General features: G+C 40.1%; 1 protein-coding gene across 1 annotated transcript in view; it reads right to left on the reverse strand.

Moving 5' to 3' along the window:
* The window catches only part of LOC139728372 (dual specificity calcium/calmodulin-dependent 3',5'-cyclic nucleotide phosphodiesterase 1A-like), a 79,991-nt gene that overhangs the window by 3,510 nt on the left and 59,481 nt on the right, over positions 1 to 17,000 (reverse strand). Inside the window, exons 6-11 of the mRNA XM_071639318.1 lie at positions 15,677 to 15,817; positions 12,882 to 12,982; positions 8,143 to 8,268; positions 3,808 to 3,909; positions 2,245 to 2,365; positions 519 to 600 (exon numbers count right to left, since the gene is read on the reverse strand). Coding sequence (XP_071495419.1) covers positions 519 to 600; positions 2,245 to 2,365; positions 3,808 to 3,909; positions 8,143 to 8,268; positions 12,882 to 12,982; positions 15,677 to 15,817 — 673 coding nt within the window. The remainder of the gene's footprint in view (positions 1 to 518; positions 601 to 2,244; positions 2,366 to 3,807; positions 3,910 to 8,142; positions 8,269 to 12,881; positions 12,983 to 15,676; positions 15,818 to 17,000) is intronic.

Below are 17,000 nucleotides of genomic sequence, written 5' to 3' on the forward strand. Positions count from 1 at the left end.
GGTGCCAATTTACTGATTTGGGAATGATGATGATGATGATGATGATGATGATGATAATAATAATAATAATAATAATAATAATAATAATAATAATAATAATAATAATGACAATAATAACAATAATAATAGTATGCATTCATATTGTGCTAAATCCACTCTGTAGAGTGCTTAAAGCGCATTCATACTATTATTACCCCGGTGTCTGGATGCATTATTTCCTGCCAGCACAGACAGTGCTCACTCTCCACTCCCTGGGAAGCATTCCAGCCAGTCGCTGCCATTTTACAGGCGCGCACATGCTGATAAGCTGAACATTCTCATCCTACCGGGTACCCATTTATACTCCTGGGTGGAGAGCAGCAATGTGGACAAAGTGCCTTGCTGAAGGGCAAACGTGTCGGGCTTTCATGGGGCTCGAACCCACGAACCTGAATCACGCTCATGTGATTCAGAGACGTGCGCTCTTATCCACTCGGCCACGACACCTCCACATCTCTTCAAACTGTAACATTCCTTACCAATCTGCGACTCTGCTAGCAGCGTGGAATTTCTGTCGCACAAAGGCGAGATCGGTAAGCCCATTTCTCGTTCTCTGTCGCCCTGAATGTCGGGAACAAAGGACACACGTTCAAAAGGAGGTCAATGGGAATCGATGGAAATCAAAAACCTATTTCTGAGACACACTGCCCTCATCGTGTCGACAGGTATACCTCCGCCAATGAGGTTATATTTTTGTCGACGTTTGTTTGTTTGTTTGTTCTTAATTCTAAAGTTGAACAATTCGCAGTAACCGCTTCTACAAGAGATCAAAACCGTCACTGGCTGTCGGGCGAAATCTCGATAGGCCTGTCTAGCAATCGAGAGGTTGTAGGTTTGAGTCCCACTCGAGTACGTATGCACATGATTTTTTTTTTTTTTTCATGGCTATTACTCAAAATACTGAAAATCGGTGTTTATTCACGTCGATAAAGAGCAAATTGTCAATCAGTTGCCATGAAAAAAAATTTTTTATCAATCTGGGCCCTGTTTCATAAATCTGCTCGTAATGTCACGTATGACTTTACGAACGACTAGAATATGAAGTGCCAATATGTGCGCCCATTTTTTCTCTCCTTACGTTTTAATAAAGTACGACTGTACGTCAATATTTCATCTACATTGGGACAAAAAAAAAATACACTTTCAACTAAAAACGTGTGTTAACATGTAAGAATAATCATTATCATCTGCAGATTTCAACTTTAGCTATTGAAATTAACAATGATTAGGAAACCCACTTGGCTTGCCATAATTAAGTCGTTCGTAAAGTCGTGCGTAACTTTACGAACAGCTTTACGAAACAGGGCCCAGGATATATCACACAGGATCAGTTTGAAGTGAACCTATGGAGTACTTCGATATTTCATCACGTTTCACGGGATGATTAGTCGAAAATAAAAGGGTAACCTCATAGTTAATGTGACGTCACACAAAATTTGAACGAAATCGAGTAATTCACTCGAGCTGGTGGGGCTCTAGATTTGGTTAAGATGTAAATATCACATATCGTCGACAACGAGATCAACAACATTGCATTATTGCAACTGATTGACAAATTACCCTACATCTCGACGTAAATACGCATAGATTATTCGGGCTTATTTACGTCGATGTAGGGCAATTTGTCAATCGCAATAAAAAAAAAAAAAAAAACACTCGACGCAAAAATTCCGTATAATTTCAATATTGCATTAGTTGCATGGCATCTAGGAGAAATGGCATGCTCTGGCGGAGGGCTGTGCTCTCCGAGCGCTTCCTAGTTTTTGTTTCATAAAAAACGAAATATTCATTTTGCACCAAACAACTTACATCAACCATTTTCATGCTAGAAACAAACAAACAAAAACATAATGTCTTATCACCCCCATCCTCCCCCCCCCAAAGGCATCACTAAAATAAAGAAAAAGAAATCTGAATTGTTAGGAAACAAGTTGCTTTATCAGGGTACCACACAAATTCAAGCCATTCTTTTAATTCATCTACATCCATCAATTCTTCTATATATTATCATTATACAGAAATTGTACGCATAAGTAACGCACGATTCTATGGAAAAGTATTTACAGGTCAGGTATGGGTTGGAGCCCAGGTACCTCTTATACCACAAAAAGATTGCGCTCTAGCGATATAATACTCCTTCCTTATACATGCATAATTCATTAATTTATTCATTAATTTATTCATTAGTTATTAATTTATTCTCACCTGTCTAAAGAACTCGCGTATAAGTAGAGTGGTCCACTTATAGTGGAATCGCCATTCTTTGCTTGGGTGACTGATGTCCGCACAGTGTAGGGCTAGTGCCATCACTTTGGGCTTGTCCAGTCTGAGGAGTAAAGATCAGTATTAATGGTATACAGTTTCGGTTGAGATGGGGCTTGAGCTTTCCAACCTCTTTTGATGATGATTTTGGAGATAATGAGAAACTTCTAATGAAATATGAAAGAACAAATAATTCTAAGAGGAATTCAAAAATCATTTGATGAAAATTGGTTTTGAAATGGCTGAGGTAGATATCCAAAACAAAGCAATCCTCTATTTGTTTATTTATGTATTTATTTATTCATTCATTAATGCATTCATTCATTCATTCATTCATTCATTCATTCATTCATTCAATCATTCATTCATTCATTCATTTTTCATTACCCAGATAAAACATGAAAATGCATAAAAATGGAAAACATAAGATATCCAGTACAATAATAACTAGAAATAACAGTTGCCACGCTCCGAAGGTATATCCCCGTTCAACTATGGGTGGTGAAGATTATTATCATGGTTATTATCATGATTATTATCACTGTCGTAACGAGAGTATGAGAACGATAGTAATGACAATAGAATATAACAAAGATAAAAATGATAATTATAATAAAAATGATAATAATACTAACGAACAATATTATAACAAAAATAATGATAATAGGACAAACGACAACAATTATTATTTGTGGAAAATGATCCACGGCTTATTGATTATGAGAAAATGATGGCACTTTTACAACTTGATATCAATCATTATCCTAATTATTATAATAATTATTATAGTAATAACAAAACATTAATGATTCCAAACAACAATTACAAGAACAACATTATATCTATCTCTAAAATAGTAGAGAGGGCAATAGTAGAAATTATGCCCTCTTGTGGGATACAGTGTTTTTGTTGGGTGTTTTCGGTTTCTTGATTTCTGGGATATCATGAGACAACACAAATTTAACTATTATCGTTTTCATAGTCCATGTCTGTCAGAAGGCATCAAAGAAAAACGGCCGTAAGGGAAGGCAACCGGAAATATAGAACAGACTCTTCGGACGCTATTTGTGAAAATTTAGAAGACGGCAAATCGAGTTGACCTGAAGGTTTTATGAACATATCCCTGAATGACAGTGTCACCAGGGCCCTGTTTCATAAAGCTGTTCGTAAAGTTACGCACGACTTTACGAACGACTGGAATATGGCAAGCCAAGTGGGTTTCATAATTATTGTTAATTTCAATACCTAAAGTTTAAGTTTGTAAATGATAATAACTATTCTTATATGTTAACACACGTTTTTAGTTGAAAGTGTATTTTTTGCCCCAATGTTGATGAAATATTGACATACAGTCATACTTTGTTAAAACGTAAGGAAAAATGGCACACATTTTGTCACTTAATATTCCAGTCGTTCGTAAAGTCATGCGTAACTTTACGAACAGCTTTATGAAACAGGGCACAGAAACTGCCATTTTTCTTCCATCCTTCCCTTGGATATACTTACGCTTCCGTGACGGAGATCATGGACTTCATCTGTTTGATTTGTTGGAAATGGAACGACATGTCCGTAGCCAGCACCATGTCTATTACCATGTTCCGCAGGTCCCTGTGGATGAGGAGGGAGAAGACCAAAAGAAAACATTGGTTTGAAATGACTATTGTGGAGAACGTACATCTTTGTAGAAATTGAGTTAAAGAGATTGGTCGCAAAAGGAGTTAACTACATTTTTGCTAATTTCAGATATTTTCAAATAAAGCTGCTAAAAACAAAGAAAATAATAAGAAAACATGGGATATTTCTAATCGTAACATAAGGATTATTTTTCTTTTAATTGTGTAACATGTGTGATGTCATTGGAAAAGTAACTTTTTGCTTTATCTGATGATAGGTTTACTGTTTAGAAGCGACACTAGATCCGTTTCGCGGTCAAACTCTTAATTTACATGCAGGGTCAAGTTTGGGAAATCATCTGGGGAAAAAGAAAGACGTCCTCGCGGTACATCAATAGGGAGCTTTAGATTTTGACGCGCGGACGTTTGAGCCGACGCTTGCGCTGGACGTTCTCCTCTTCCTGCGTCGTGTGGAAAAGTAGCTTTACCCTGCGTTCAGACGATCCCCCGCTGCGAGGGGAATGTCCCGTTTGCCAGGACATCCCCCGGCAATCCCATCGTGTGGACGCTCGGTGGGACATTCCCCTGTCCCCCGGCAAGCTTGTCGAGCCCGGCAACAGACCCGGCGTTCAGACGATCCCCCTCTTCGCGGGGAGCGCGTAGAGAAATTGTATCTTTTTTACGATCGACCGTCCACACGTGTCTTGATATCCCCCGGTGAACGGGGGACAAATCACTGCTAGGCACCGTATGCGCGTACAAAATTGCATTTTGAGCATGCGCACTTAGGAGAAAAACAGCTGCATGAGCTGCGCGCTCTGTCCCCCACCAGATTAACCCTGCGTTCAGACGATCCCCCGCTGCGAGGGGAATGTCCCGTTTGCCAGGACATCCCCCGGCAATCCCATCGTGTGGACGCTCGGTGGGACATTCCCCTGTCCCCCGGCAAGCTTGTCGAGCCCGGCAACAAATTCTGGTGGGGGACAGTGCGCGCAGCTCATGCAGCTGTTTTTCTCCTAAGTGCGCATGCTCAAAATGCCATTTTGTACGCGCATACGGTGCCTAGCAGTGATTTGTCCCCCGTTCACCGGGGGATATCAAGACACGTGTGGACGGTCGATCGTAAAAACGATACAATCTCTCTACGCGCTCCCCGCGAAGAGGGGGATCGTCTGAACGCCGGGTTTGTTGCCGGGCTCGACAAGCTTGCCGGGGGACAGGGGAATGTCCCACCGAGCGTCCACACGATGGGATTGCCGGGGGATGTCCTGGCAAACGGGACATTCCCCTCGCAGCGGGGGATCGTCTGAACGCAGGGAATTATAATCTGGTGGGGGACAGAGCGCGCAGCTCATGCAGCTGTTTTTCTCCTAAGTGCGCATGCTCAAAATGCAATTTTGTACGCGCATACGGTGCCTAGCAGTGATTTGTCCCCCGTTCACCGGGGGATATCAAGACACGTGTGGACGGTCGATCGTAAAAACGATACAATCTCTCTACGCGCTCCCCGCGAAGAGGGGGATCGTCTGAACGCCGGGTTAGATTACGCTGGGACGCAACGTATAAAAAATAAAATCGCGCCCCCATATGATCAGTGCATGAAGAAGCTCTCTGCGTCGCAAACTGTGCGGACGTGAAAATAGCCCAGTACGCGTAGTAAACAACTCAGGCGACGCAAGCTAAAAATAGATTGACTTTACGCGCGCTACTGCGCAAGCTCAGAACATGTTTTTTTCCTTTGAACGTCCGCGCGTCTAAAATCTAAAGCTCCCTAATGTAAATCCACACGCGATCAATAGGCCCTATTATGCACATATATCGTGAGAAAGGGATCTGAAGGTCTTCGTGTATAATGATGACCTACCAAGCAGGTTAAGGAAGCGCTGATTAACAATGATAATCTCTAAAGGGTTTTTTTTTTTTTTTTGCTGTTGTTGTTGTTGATTTTTTGTTAAAGGCAAAACACTTGCCCCAGACAGGACGGTTATGTGTTATAAATGCGAGAAAGGTGCGAAAAATAATTAATTATAACCTACACAAGCCTTCGTGCTTAAAATTTACCCAATATACCAAAAGACATGCGAAGTGGGAAAAAAATCGTCTTTTTTTTTCCCCTCTCATGCAGTCTGAGCATCAATAAACAACGATGCTATCCTAATGCCGTTGGCTATCGTCACAGTGAGATAATGTGTTTGAAATCGAAAGGGATGACTTCTGACTACTAACTGGAAACGAGTTACGTCGACAGACATAGTCAGGTAAAGCGTATTACGCATCACTCAATCCTTTCATAACATCAGCCATCGCATCGACAAGTTTATCTAGCGCACACGAGCGTATAGCTGGACGCCGCGAACTCTGGGGCAACATACCTAGGCTCAGTCTCGTAGTTTACATCGTTCTGCTTTTTATGTCACCACATGTTGCCTCACTGAATCGTGACGAGCCCGACATGCCAGATCGGAGATATGATCGTCGTTCGCACCCCATTACCGCCGTGGCAGCAGGCGAGAAACCGAGGTGCGGAAAGTTGTTTATTCTACGGCTGATTAGTAGGGTAGGCGATGTGCATCGTCTGCTCGGAAGTATGATGCGGGACGAACTTAAGTGCATTTGGCGCGCACGCCGCAACACCAATGAGCGATTCTTACACACATCATACTCCATTTGAGCAGCATGGCGTGAAATTGCGTGTGCAGCGTTATACTTTTGGACAAAAGTTTTCGCTGTGTTTGATCACTGAGATGTCACGTACTTTAGATGACATGGGAATGATGTGCTAGCGGAAATGCGTGAATGCGTGACACATTGAGAAGCTTGAATGTGTGTCTTGTCATGTGTTAATCTGGCAAGAATTAACAGCTCAGCGGAACAAGTATTCGAGATGAATTGGGTAACACCTGAATCGTGGTCGGCGCTTGTCAGAAGCGCCAATTGGTTCGCAGAGTACTTTCCTGGAGTTATCTGAGTTAATCTTGCGAATGGAACAGTGATTAACGCGGGCCATTCCCGCAAGAAAGAATATTTCTCATTAAAAAAAGTGAAGAAAATGAAAAACAACAATAACCACAACAGATTATTAACATTAATCGCCTTTCAGCACACACATGTGCCCCCTTTCGTCTTTCGACGGTGACTCAAAGCTGAACCGTGTCGCCATCGTCAGTTGTGCCTACTTTCACTTGCAACATGGTGACAAGAATGAACGTGTCCTGTCTTGAGTTGACGGTATAAATGAATGAACAGTACAAAAATGAAAGAAGGGACACGTGCAGAACGGGTGACTCTGAATTTGTTTGAGATTGTCACGGCCGCCCGCTAATTTGCCCGCGGAAGGTGTCCGAGCCCGTACCGTCTTGATATAATAAGGTGTGGCAAGAATGAAGGAAATGGGGTATGGGACTCAAAGCATAATGGAACATGGAGTATTTGGCTGCTTTGTGAAATGAAGGGAACTTGGAGAAATTTTGATGCGACAGGTTGAGGAAATACCTTGTGCTTAGATGAAGTAAACCGTGTTGGGGGGGGGGGGGAATAAACTCTGAGGGAAGTAATCTGAAAATAGGTAACTGGGTGAGGCATTAAGTAAAATGATAGGTGGGGGCGCTGTGGCATAGTGGATAAGACTCGACTCCCAATCGGAGGACCCGAGTTCGATTCCCATCCAGTGCTCACGTCCTTGGACAAGACGTTTTTATCCACAATGTCCCTCTCGACACAGGTGTATAAATGGGTACCTGGCAACGCTGATGGGGTAATAATAATGGCAGGACCCTCTGGTAGAGCAGTTGTGTGGCAACACGAAAGAGGCTACCCCGGATGAATAAGACCTTATTATCATTGTTATTATTATCCGCCTGTAAAGATTGACGTCTCGTTGCCGAGGGTTGGGATGGATCTGATTCAGAAAGAGACGAATAGCATGTAAAACAAACTCACTTTTATTTATTTTTGGCGGGCTGGCGAGAATATGCACTGATAACAGAGGCAAATTCGGCCTAAGAACGTGGCAGAGATTCCATCAAAATAGGACCGACAATAAGAAAGTGATGGAATCTTAAATGCTCACGTGTCAGTTTCACAAAGTAGTTATACTCGCCACAACCACACATGCGAGCATGCCATGGAGATGCTCACGACAGTACCGCACAACTGTTAGGAAATATGAAAAAGACAAATAATGCAACTTGAACATGATGTGGGATATTATAAGGGTCAACAGACTTACGTGTACTCCTCTCTTGACAGGTTGGCGAGAATGTTCCGCTCGTCGTCACGCATGAGTCTGAAGGAGCTGCTTATGTGGTGATTCTCCAGCACGGCTCGGTCGTTGTAAAACATCGCCATGTCTGACCTGGGGTGACAAGAGAGGGCGCTGTTATTATCAAACGATCATTACATATTTATATCTATATATATAATATATTATATATGTATTTATTCAGTCATTCATTTTTATTAGAAGTGATGGGAAAAGCTTTTAACACAGCGCATTATTCCATGTACTGCGAAAGCAATAACATTCAAAGACACAGGTAAACGTTCGTGGCGAACCAAACTTGTAGGACCTCTGCCACATAAAATGAGTGGAGCGAAATCGTTATGATTCTAATGCCCAGTTCGCTGACTTTGGTTAAGTTTGCTCTCGCTTTACACTTAGTAAAGTTACATTGCTTCATCAAAGTCCCAATCACAAAATACGTTTCTTCCCCTGCTGTCGTCTTGAGACTTCTTATATCTTTTTTTTTTTCCCGGAGAAGCTGTCGTGGCTCAGTAGACGTGGCAACGAACAAAGTACCGTTATGGAGGGCATTTCGTCATTAATTCCAAGCCCTTCGGAGGAGACCTCACAGCCGTCGATCCATGGTTCCTCGTTCGAATGAATCCTTGCTGCCTTAGCGGCCAACCAAAACAAACAAGTCATGATGCAAGTCATACTCTATGTGTTCAAGTTTCACATTCTTACTTTCCTCAGAATAAAGCAAAATATACGCACCTTTCTACTGTTTTCTTTTTTTTTTCATTCCAACATGAGCAAATAGCATGTTTTCGTGTTTTTTGTGTGTTCTTTCAAGTGTGGTCGGGACATTTGTGTTTGGAATGTCTACAAAAGAACGAGGATGAAAAAGAATCCACGAACAGGACGTAAATTGGCATCTTGCACACTACGGACTGGAGGGGGCGTGCTTTATGCACCGCGAAATCCAATGCCATCCAAATCTCGGTGGATTGTTGTCTGATCTTAGAAAATAAATCCTCGTGGATTGGAATGCGGAACGCTTCCAAGTGCTCGTTAAAACACGGCGTGGCTTTACAAGGCATTTCATGGCTAAATCCCCATTCCGTATGGTGTAGGAATGCATCATTACGCGTCCCTTACAAGGCCAAACCAGGATGAAAACAAGAAATACCTGTAAATTTATTCCATGGAGTTTTGTTTCTATGAAACACTGTCTTAGTTTTCTTGCCAGTAGGCCTAGTAAGTTGGCCATCTCGTTATTTCCTCAATTCGTCCCATTCTCCTTCTTCTTTCACCTTTTTCTCCTCTCCAATTATCATTCCACACGACATTAAATGCTGGATTAGATCTTACAAACATCATAGAGTAGGGCCTATACATGACCATGCAGCAGCTGCAGCATGTGAAATACGAAACAAACCGACAGTAAGATGATACGCGCGAATTGCTACACCCCGACCATGCTTCGACCAGGGAGGGAAGCCCGAAAAGACTGTGAAATTAATTAGAATCCATTCATTACTGATTAGTAAAGCAAGTAATCTCATTTGAGCTAAAGAAGATGAAAGTGCTGGAAAATAAAACTATACCCTTGTTTGTATCAGAATTTCAACTTGTCTCAGAAAGAGAGAGATCGAAGTCGCACTCAACCTTTCATAATAATTTGAAGGAAAAGTTTCAACGCGGCTCCTTCAGTGCTATCGCAATATTTCTAACAGCTAAAACAGCTCACTACACACCAAGTAGTGATATAATGAGTACTACATTAAATCAAACTAGGAGCAAATACTGTTTAATTGCATCGAAATCGACTTGTGTATTTGCATTTAGTTGTGTCGGTCCCGTCCTCTGAATTTTGAACAATATACCGTGACATTTATGTTCAATGACTTGTGTAAAGCAGATTTTGGATTAAGTGACAATGTCATTATTGTACCACGGTACCGATTATGTATTTTCATCAATAAATAGTTACCTTTGACCTTTTGTTGTATTATGTGTCTAGTTAATCAATTCTGTCACGAGGAACCGCAGCGTAATGAGAAATGTAGCTTTACAGTGAATGTTCAGTGCTCTGAGTTGGTATCAAAAGATATTCCTGTGGCTTCATGCGACCTTTTTCTTCCCTTCTCGCTATAATGCAGCGAGTAGTGATCACGTGACCACGCAGACAAGATGGAATGATAACGCGCTAAAACCCACAGCGTCTGGTCGTCTGCTATTCGTGACCGACGAGATAGTGAACTAATCAAGGGGGTGATCGATACCAACTGCGTGCTCTCCCGAACCTGGCAGAACTCTCGATTTCTCCATATCGCACTGATTTCAGAATAAACGGAATCCTTCCGGCTAGCACCATGCAAAGATGCACAAGTTGCACTCGACCACGTAGAATACGCTTCAATATTTACACAGTCAATTAGAAGTGAACAGAGTTCGAGAGGCTGGTTCGGTTAAGTGTGGGTACTACGGCCTTTTCACATCGACTCATTCAGTGTGCACGCAATGTGTACTCTTCTTAAAAATGGCAACATTTCTTTCTTTTTTTTTAAATGTACCATCATGTACGGGAAGAAAAAATAAATGTAAGGAAAGTGCGCGCGCATTGTACGTGCGTCGTTAATAGACTGGATTCCTCGTTCGGTGCCTAATCAGGGTAGGGTTACCGGTCCCCTGCGTCATATCGACCTAAGATATGAAAACAGCGACGCTGCCTGACAGATTGCCGCATATCGGAACGAGAGAAGCGAGGATTAAAGGTCGCTGGTGTTTTGGATTAAAGGCCTACATGGTGTTTCGTATTGGGCAGAGCAGAAGCTTCATTAGAGGGATAAACGATGCTGTAGCTATAGCAGTTTTACTACCAAAAGAAGAAAAGTAAGAGGATGATAATGGAGGATGGGGAACAAGGTTTGGGAAGGCAATGGGGGACTGATACAAGAAAAGAGATTGGAAAGTTAAAGTTGAAGATGATAACGACGATGATAAAAATGAGAACAGAAGAACAGGAAGCAAAGTAGGCTACATACAGAAGAATATAAAGGACGAGCAGAAAAGCCGATGAGGAAAAAAATAGGCTGAGTAGATTTAAAAATTTGAAGGAAGGATGAGAACAGTGAGCAGAAGAAAAAAAATGAGATGGAAAAAGAGAAATGCAGAACGACGGATAAAAAAAGTGGTAAACTTAAAACGGGTCCAATTGTATCACTTTAGACAGAGAGGGTGATTTCACCATAAATGCCCCGCAAAGTGTCATAAAAGGTAAAAAACACTGATCGATCACTACCTGATTATTACATCTATACCATGTGATTTGCATCACTGTTAGAGTTGACATGGTCAGCCAGTCCAAATATGACATGTCTTTTCTTATCTTTATATTATAAACCTACCAGAAATTTTACTTAAGCGAAGCGACGATTAGGTTGGAAGTAAACCATATATATGTACACGACAGCTTTTTGCGCGAATGAAGCAGGCAGCATGATAATCAAGATTGAATCAAATCAAAGTTAAATTAAAGTCCCTTCCCCGCCATTTTGACCTATAGCCACTTCAGCTTCGTGCGTTCGCATCGCTGCGACGCTCGACAGATAACGACCCATTCACTGGAGACACTCCCACCCTTCGCTGTCGAGAGATTTTCTTTTTACATGTCATGTTGTTAATCTTTTTCCCCCCCTCTGACAAGACAATGAAAGAGCAAAGAACGAAGGGAAGGCGGACAGGAATGAAGTGCGCCCCCTTGCGTGTATAGCGTGCAAGGCAATTTAAAGGAGCGCCTCAGTGGCTCGACCACAGAACTCTACTTCTGTGGGCTCGACCGGAGAAAAACACTCGAAGGATAGTATCCCCCATTGACCCAGCGGTCAACCGAAATGACACGTCTCAAGTCCGCTAAAGATGGCAGCCTTCGCTCTTTCGCCGGGCCAACCTTCGAAGGAGTTTCAAAGGAACAAAACTTTGAAAAGATGTGGCATGCAGGGGTAGAAAAGGTTTTGCTGCATCTCTGTTTAAACTGATTTTGTTTTCAAGCAGGGGCGTGAAATATAAATAAATAAATCAATATACATATAATATATGTATATATATATATATATATATATATTACAATATATATGTATATACATATGTATACATTGTGTATATAAACACACACACACTCATATATATGTATAATATATATATATGAAATAACATAAATATACATATATATATATATACATATATATATATATATATATATATATATATTGATTTACTATTTTTCCATTGTGACAAAAAATATATATCATTTTGTGATACTATATTCATTTTCGCAGTCTTTTCAGCTTTGTTGTGCAAAATCACTGCTTCGACGCTCTGCCAATGACATGGAATCTTCCGTCGAGACAAATCTGATGCCGTTTTGCTGAAATCTAAGGCATTCAATCTATTTCATACTTAAAACTATTCAAACATCGCGTCTTTGACTTCAATCAGAAAAAGAATCTGCTCTCCTGGAAAGTGTAACGCTGAGCAAACGGGTTTGGAGTTTGGATTTGAATCATTTTGTGTCGTTTTTGGCTTGTTTCTGGTCAATGACGTTATTCTCGTCTGGCGCGAAAAAAAAAAAAATCACATGACCTGCAAGACGAGACAATCAATAGCGCATTAAATCAAGCGTGCACAATGTGTCCTTATCGCTTACCCGACCTCCAGTCATGCAGGTCACGTGGTTGGCTTACCTTGTATTGACGTGAAACGCGTTCGTTGTACCCGTGTGTTCAAAGTCGTGAATTATTGCTGCGAGTAGTGATGCGAGAATTTCGAGGTCGGTCAGCCAGTGCTGTGATGACGGCAAGTCAGGAGAGAAACAGAGAGAGAGAGAGAGGATTTGAGCAAGTGTGGGAGACAGAAAAAAAATATTTTAACACTGGATGAACTCAAACACACACAATTAGACCGGCATTGGGTAACTTGCCCCCCCCCCCCCCCCCCCCCGCACACACACACACACATACACACAAATTCTGCCGACGACCCGGGCGTCACAAAACGTCACCATACCAAATAAGGCACATGCCAAAAAAAGATGATTGTCATTGTCTTGATTGTCATTTGCGTAAGTGCAAAGTAGAGGTCAAATCAATGAGAATGTTTATGTATTTGCTATTGACCTCAAAACGAAAAGAATCCTTAGGCAATTGAGGTTCTTTAATGTTAAGTTATGTGTTTCACAGAACGTACAGGTGAAATTGATTCATCAGTAATGTTTCACAAAAGCAAACTCAATTACAAGAAATGGAAAGTATCTTAGTAGGAACAAACTTAGTGAAATACTCTTACAGGTTCTCTGAAAGAAAATTAAATACCACATTGTTAAAAAAAAATTACCACGCCCCTGACCACCTTTTAAGCCGACACTGACGTATCTTTCAAAAGGCAAAGAACTACTACGCCCCTTTCTCTTGTCATGCTAAATATCTTTTTATCTTGACTGTAGTATATACGATCAAGACGACATACAGACAGCCTTAAAAAGTGACGTCACGAAATCAGTATTAACCCCACTGTCAGATGCGACAAACATAAATGACTGAAGCAAATGATAAAGCCGTGCACATCCTAGGAGAGACAAATCTGACATTGACGTGCATTTCACACTGTCGACGAAAAAGAGAGGGAAATCAAATCCTACTGCATGGGATAAAGATTGAAATGCACATATTTAGAAGTTATATGCAACACGCTCAATAAAACGTTGCGCGAAAGAAGCGCTGTCATTAATTATTTTCTGTTCTCTGTCTCATCCCTCTCTCTCTATACCTCTCTTTCTCTCTGTCTATTTCTCTCTCTCTCTTCTTTATCTCTCTCTATCTATCTCTTCGTTCTGTTTCGATAACACACGAGGCGCCCGTGGCAAACCGACGGCTCCAGCTCTATCACACAGAGAATCATGCTACTGCCACCTCTATATTCTACCCGACTCCGATTACACGTATTTACGCATGCGTTGCTAGGTAATCCAAGTAGTGGTTGCCATGGAAACTCGCGCCGAAACAATTCTCTCCAAGTGTAATCAATGTAGTAATTGATTGAGGATGAGAATTTTATCGCTCTTCTTTCCGTTTTTCCCCCTCTCCCTAACTCATTTTTTTTTCGTCATTCTTTAGTTCATCTACTTTAATTCACAACGATAGGCAGTAGCTGCATGCCACCGGCAATTCATCAATTCGCTTTAGTCAATATGGACACGTTTCATGGAGGCTATGAACGCCATCACAAACTTACATACTGTTCATCTAATGCGGAGCGGGCGATTCACTGGAACCCACCCATGCAAAAGCTATCTTCTAGCGAGATTCATTCTATTTGTGGCGTTTCATGGGCGTTGAATTTGCTGGTTAACCAGTAGTACCCACAGTCAGTCTGTCTGTTATTAATGCATCGCATGCTTTTCAAAGATTAATGCCACCACTACTGTGTCTGATTAGTGGTTTCGAACGTTAATAAGTTATGGACACTGCAAAGTTGTGGAAATTTGAATGATATCCACCGATTGAAATTATGTTTGCTCCAATAAATCAAAATGATTATAAACATTAATATATATATACATATCTGCATATCTATCTATCTATCTATCTATACATAAAATTCTCTCTCTCTCTCTCTCTCTCTCTCTATATATATATATATATATATATATATATATACACACACACACATATATACAAGTATACAAACAAACAAACAGCAGTAAGACACACTTTATAAGCATGCGGCATACTCAAAGGTAATGCAATCTAGGACTCAGATACCATTGTAGTCTCTAGCTCAGTCTATCTTAGGTTTGAAATCTTTTCGATTATTATATCCCGGGAGAAACTATTTTACCCACAATGTTCCTCTTGTCTTAGAAGTTTAAATGTGTCCCTGCTGGAAGTGCTGGGGCCAGTACTAATGGCAAGGGTCTCTCAGAGAGCCGTGCTCGCACTGCTTAATGTTGCCGCGCGTAAATTAGACTATTACTTTGAGACAATGGTATTGAAAGTTACACTCATTATCATCGGTAATGCTGCACTTGTTGTTGTTGTTGCTGTTCTTTTTCTTCTTCTTTTTCTTCTTCTTATGATAATAAATATTATTATTTTATATCATCATTACTGCTTTATCATAACTATAATCATCATTTATGTTATGTTTCATTGATTATTGTTATATGTTATCCTACTTGCATATATTATCGCTTAATTGTTATCATTATCAATACAGTGTATAACTATAATTATTAGAATCATTCTGTTATAGTAACGAATATATTCATTGTCATTACTATGATTATCATAAGTATTCTCTTAATCAATATCTTTACGATTATTGCTGTTCCTGTTGTTGCCAATAATATTGCTCTGTTATTGTAGTTTCATTGTCATCACTATGATTATCATCAATATTTTTTAATTAATATCATTACGATTATTGTTGTTCCTGTTATTGCTGACAACAATATTGTTCTGTTATCAAAGCTTCAACTTACAACTAATCCCATGCGGGCCAGCATGTGATGGACCGTCTGAGTGACGTCAGCTGCGTGGAGCAGGTTGTGGTAAGGGTTGCCGTACTTGCTGTAGCCGAGCTCCATTGCATCCAGGAAAGCACTGAGAACTGAATTTGGAATCTGGTGAAGATGAGGCAAAGACAGAAAGAGATAGAGAACAAAGTTTTAGTTATTGACATACAAAAAGAATATATAAATATTGATATAAATATTAATATAAATATTGATATAAAAATAAATATAAATGTCAATGTAAATATATACATATATGTATATATATATATATATATATATATACATACATACATATAAATCATTTGTTTTTTATATACATTTAGATAGGAATTAGCTACTTGTTTAGTATGTATCCATGTGTATGAAGGCTTGTAAATTATGCACAAGATAATTAATAAGCGTGTGTTTTTCTAAGCTAAGCAGTTTTACGATATGATTATGTTTTGAGGCTATTTTTGTTATATTCATGCGTGATTTGTACTTGAAAGTTTGTAAATTCATTCATTCATTCATTCATGCATCCATTTATTTATTTATTTATTCATTTATTTATTTATTTATTTATTTATTTATTTATTTATTTATTCATTCATTCATTCATTCATCCATTCATTCATTCATTCATTCATTCATTCATTCGTTCATTCATACATACATTCACTCACTCATTCATTCATCTATTTGAGGCAGAATTATGAAGATTTGTATACGAAGAAAATTGGATGTCAAGAGGCGCCGGATTGCATTGCTTGTCACTGAAGGAGCAAGTACTTAGTCAAAATGGCGGGAAACCAAATACAGCTGCATCTTTGATGTATCACGACATTTCTAGACATTTTCCCTCGTGCAAGCTATTTGGTGTCTATTGAGGAAGTGGGTGAAGCAGAATCAAAAAGACATAATTTGGTTATAATGAGAAATAAACAAAAGTCTAAATTAGTATTGCCAACAATTTAGTCTGAGATGCTTTGAATTTTAAATCTGAAAACTATTATGCTATCGATACACTATTAATATCTGATCGATTTGTGCTGTTGGAGAAATTTTGACTTTTGCTGAAGCGGCAGCCGGTGAGTATAAACTTCGAATTTATGCCAGGCGATATAGCTCAAGCGAGTTAAACGTCACAACATTTAGCGTTGCTCTGTTAAGATGTACTTGACATTCCAAAGCTTGCGTCATTTCTAATCTGATCGGTAGAATACTGTAGACATGGTGTATGAGGGAAAGTATGGCAAACTAACAGCCATTTTCATAATATGGGCTCGCGTCACTTGTTCACGTCATT

The sequence above is a fragment of the Diadema antillarum genome, unplaced genomic scaffold (assembly GCF_040938485.1).
Source record: "Diadema antillarum isolate AM-2024a unplaced genomic scaffold, OU_Dant_1.0 scf00000019, whole genome shotgun sequence".
In the NCBI taxonomy this organism is placed as follows: domain Eukaryota; kingdom Metazoa; phylum Echinodermata; class Echinoidea; order Diadematoida; family Diadematidae; genus Diadema; species Diadema antillarum.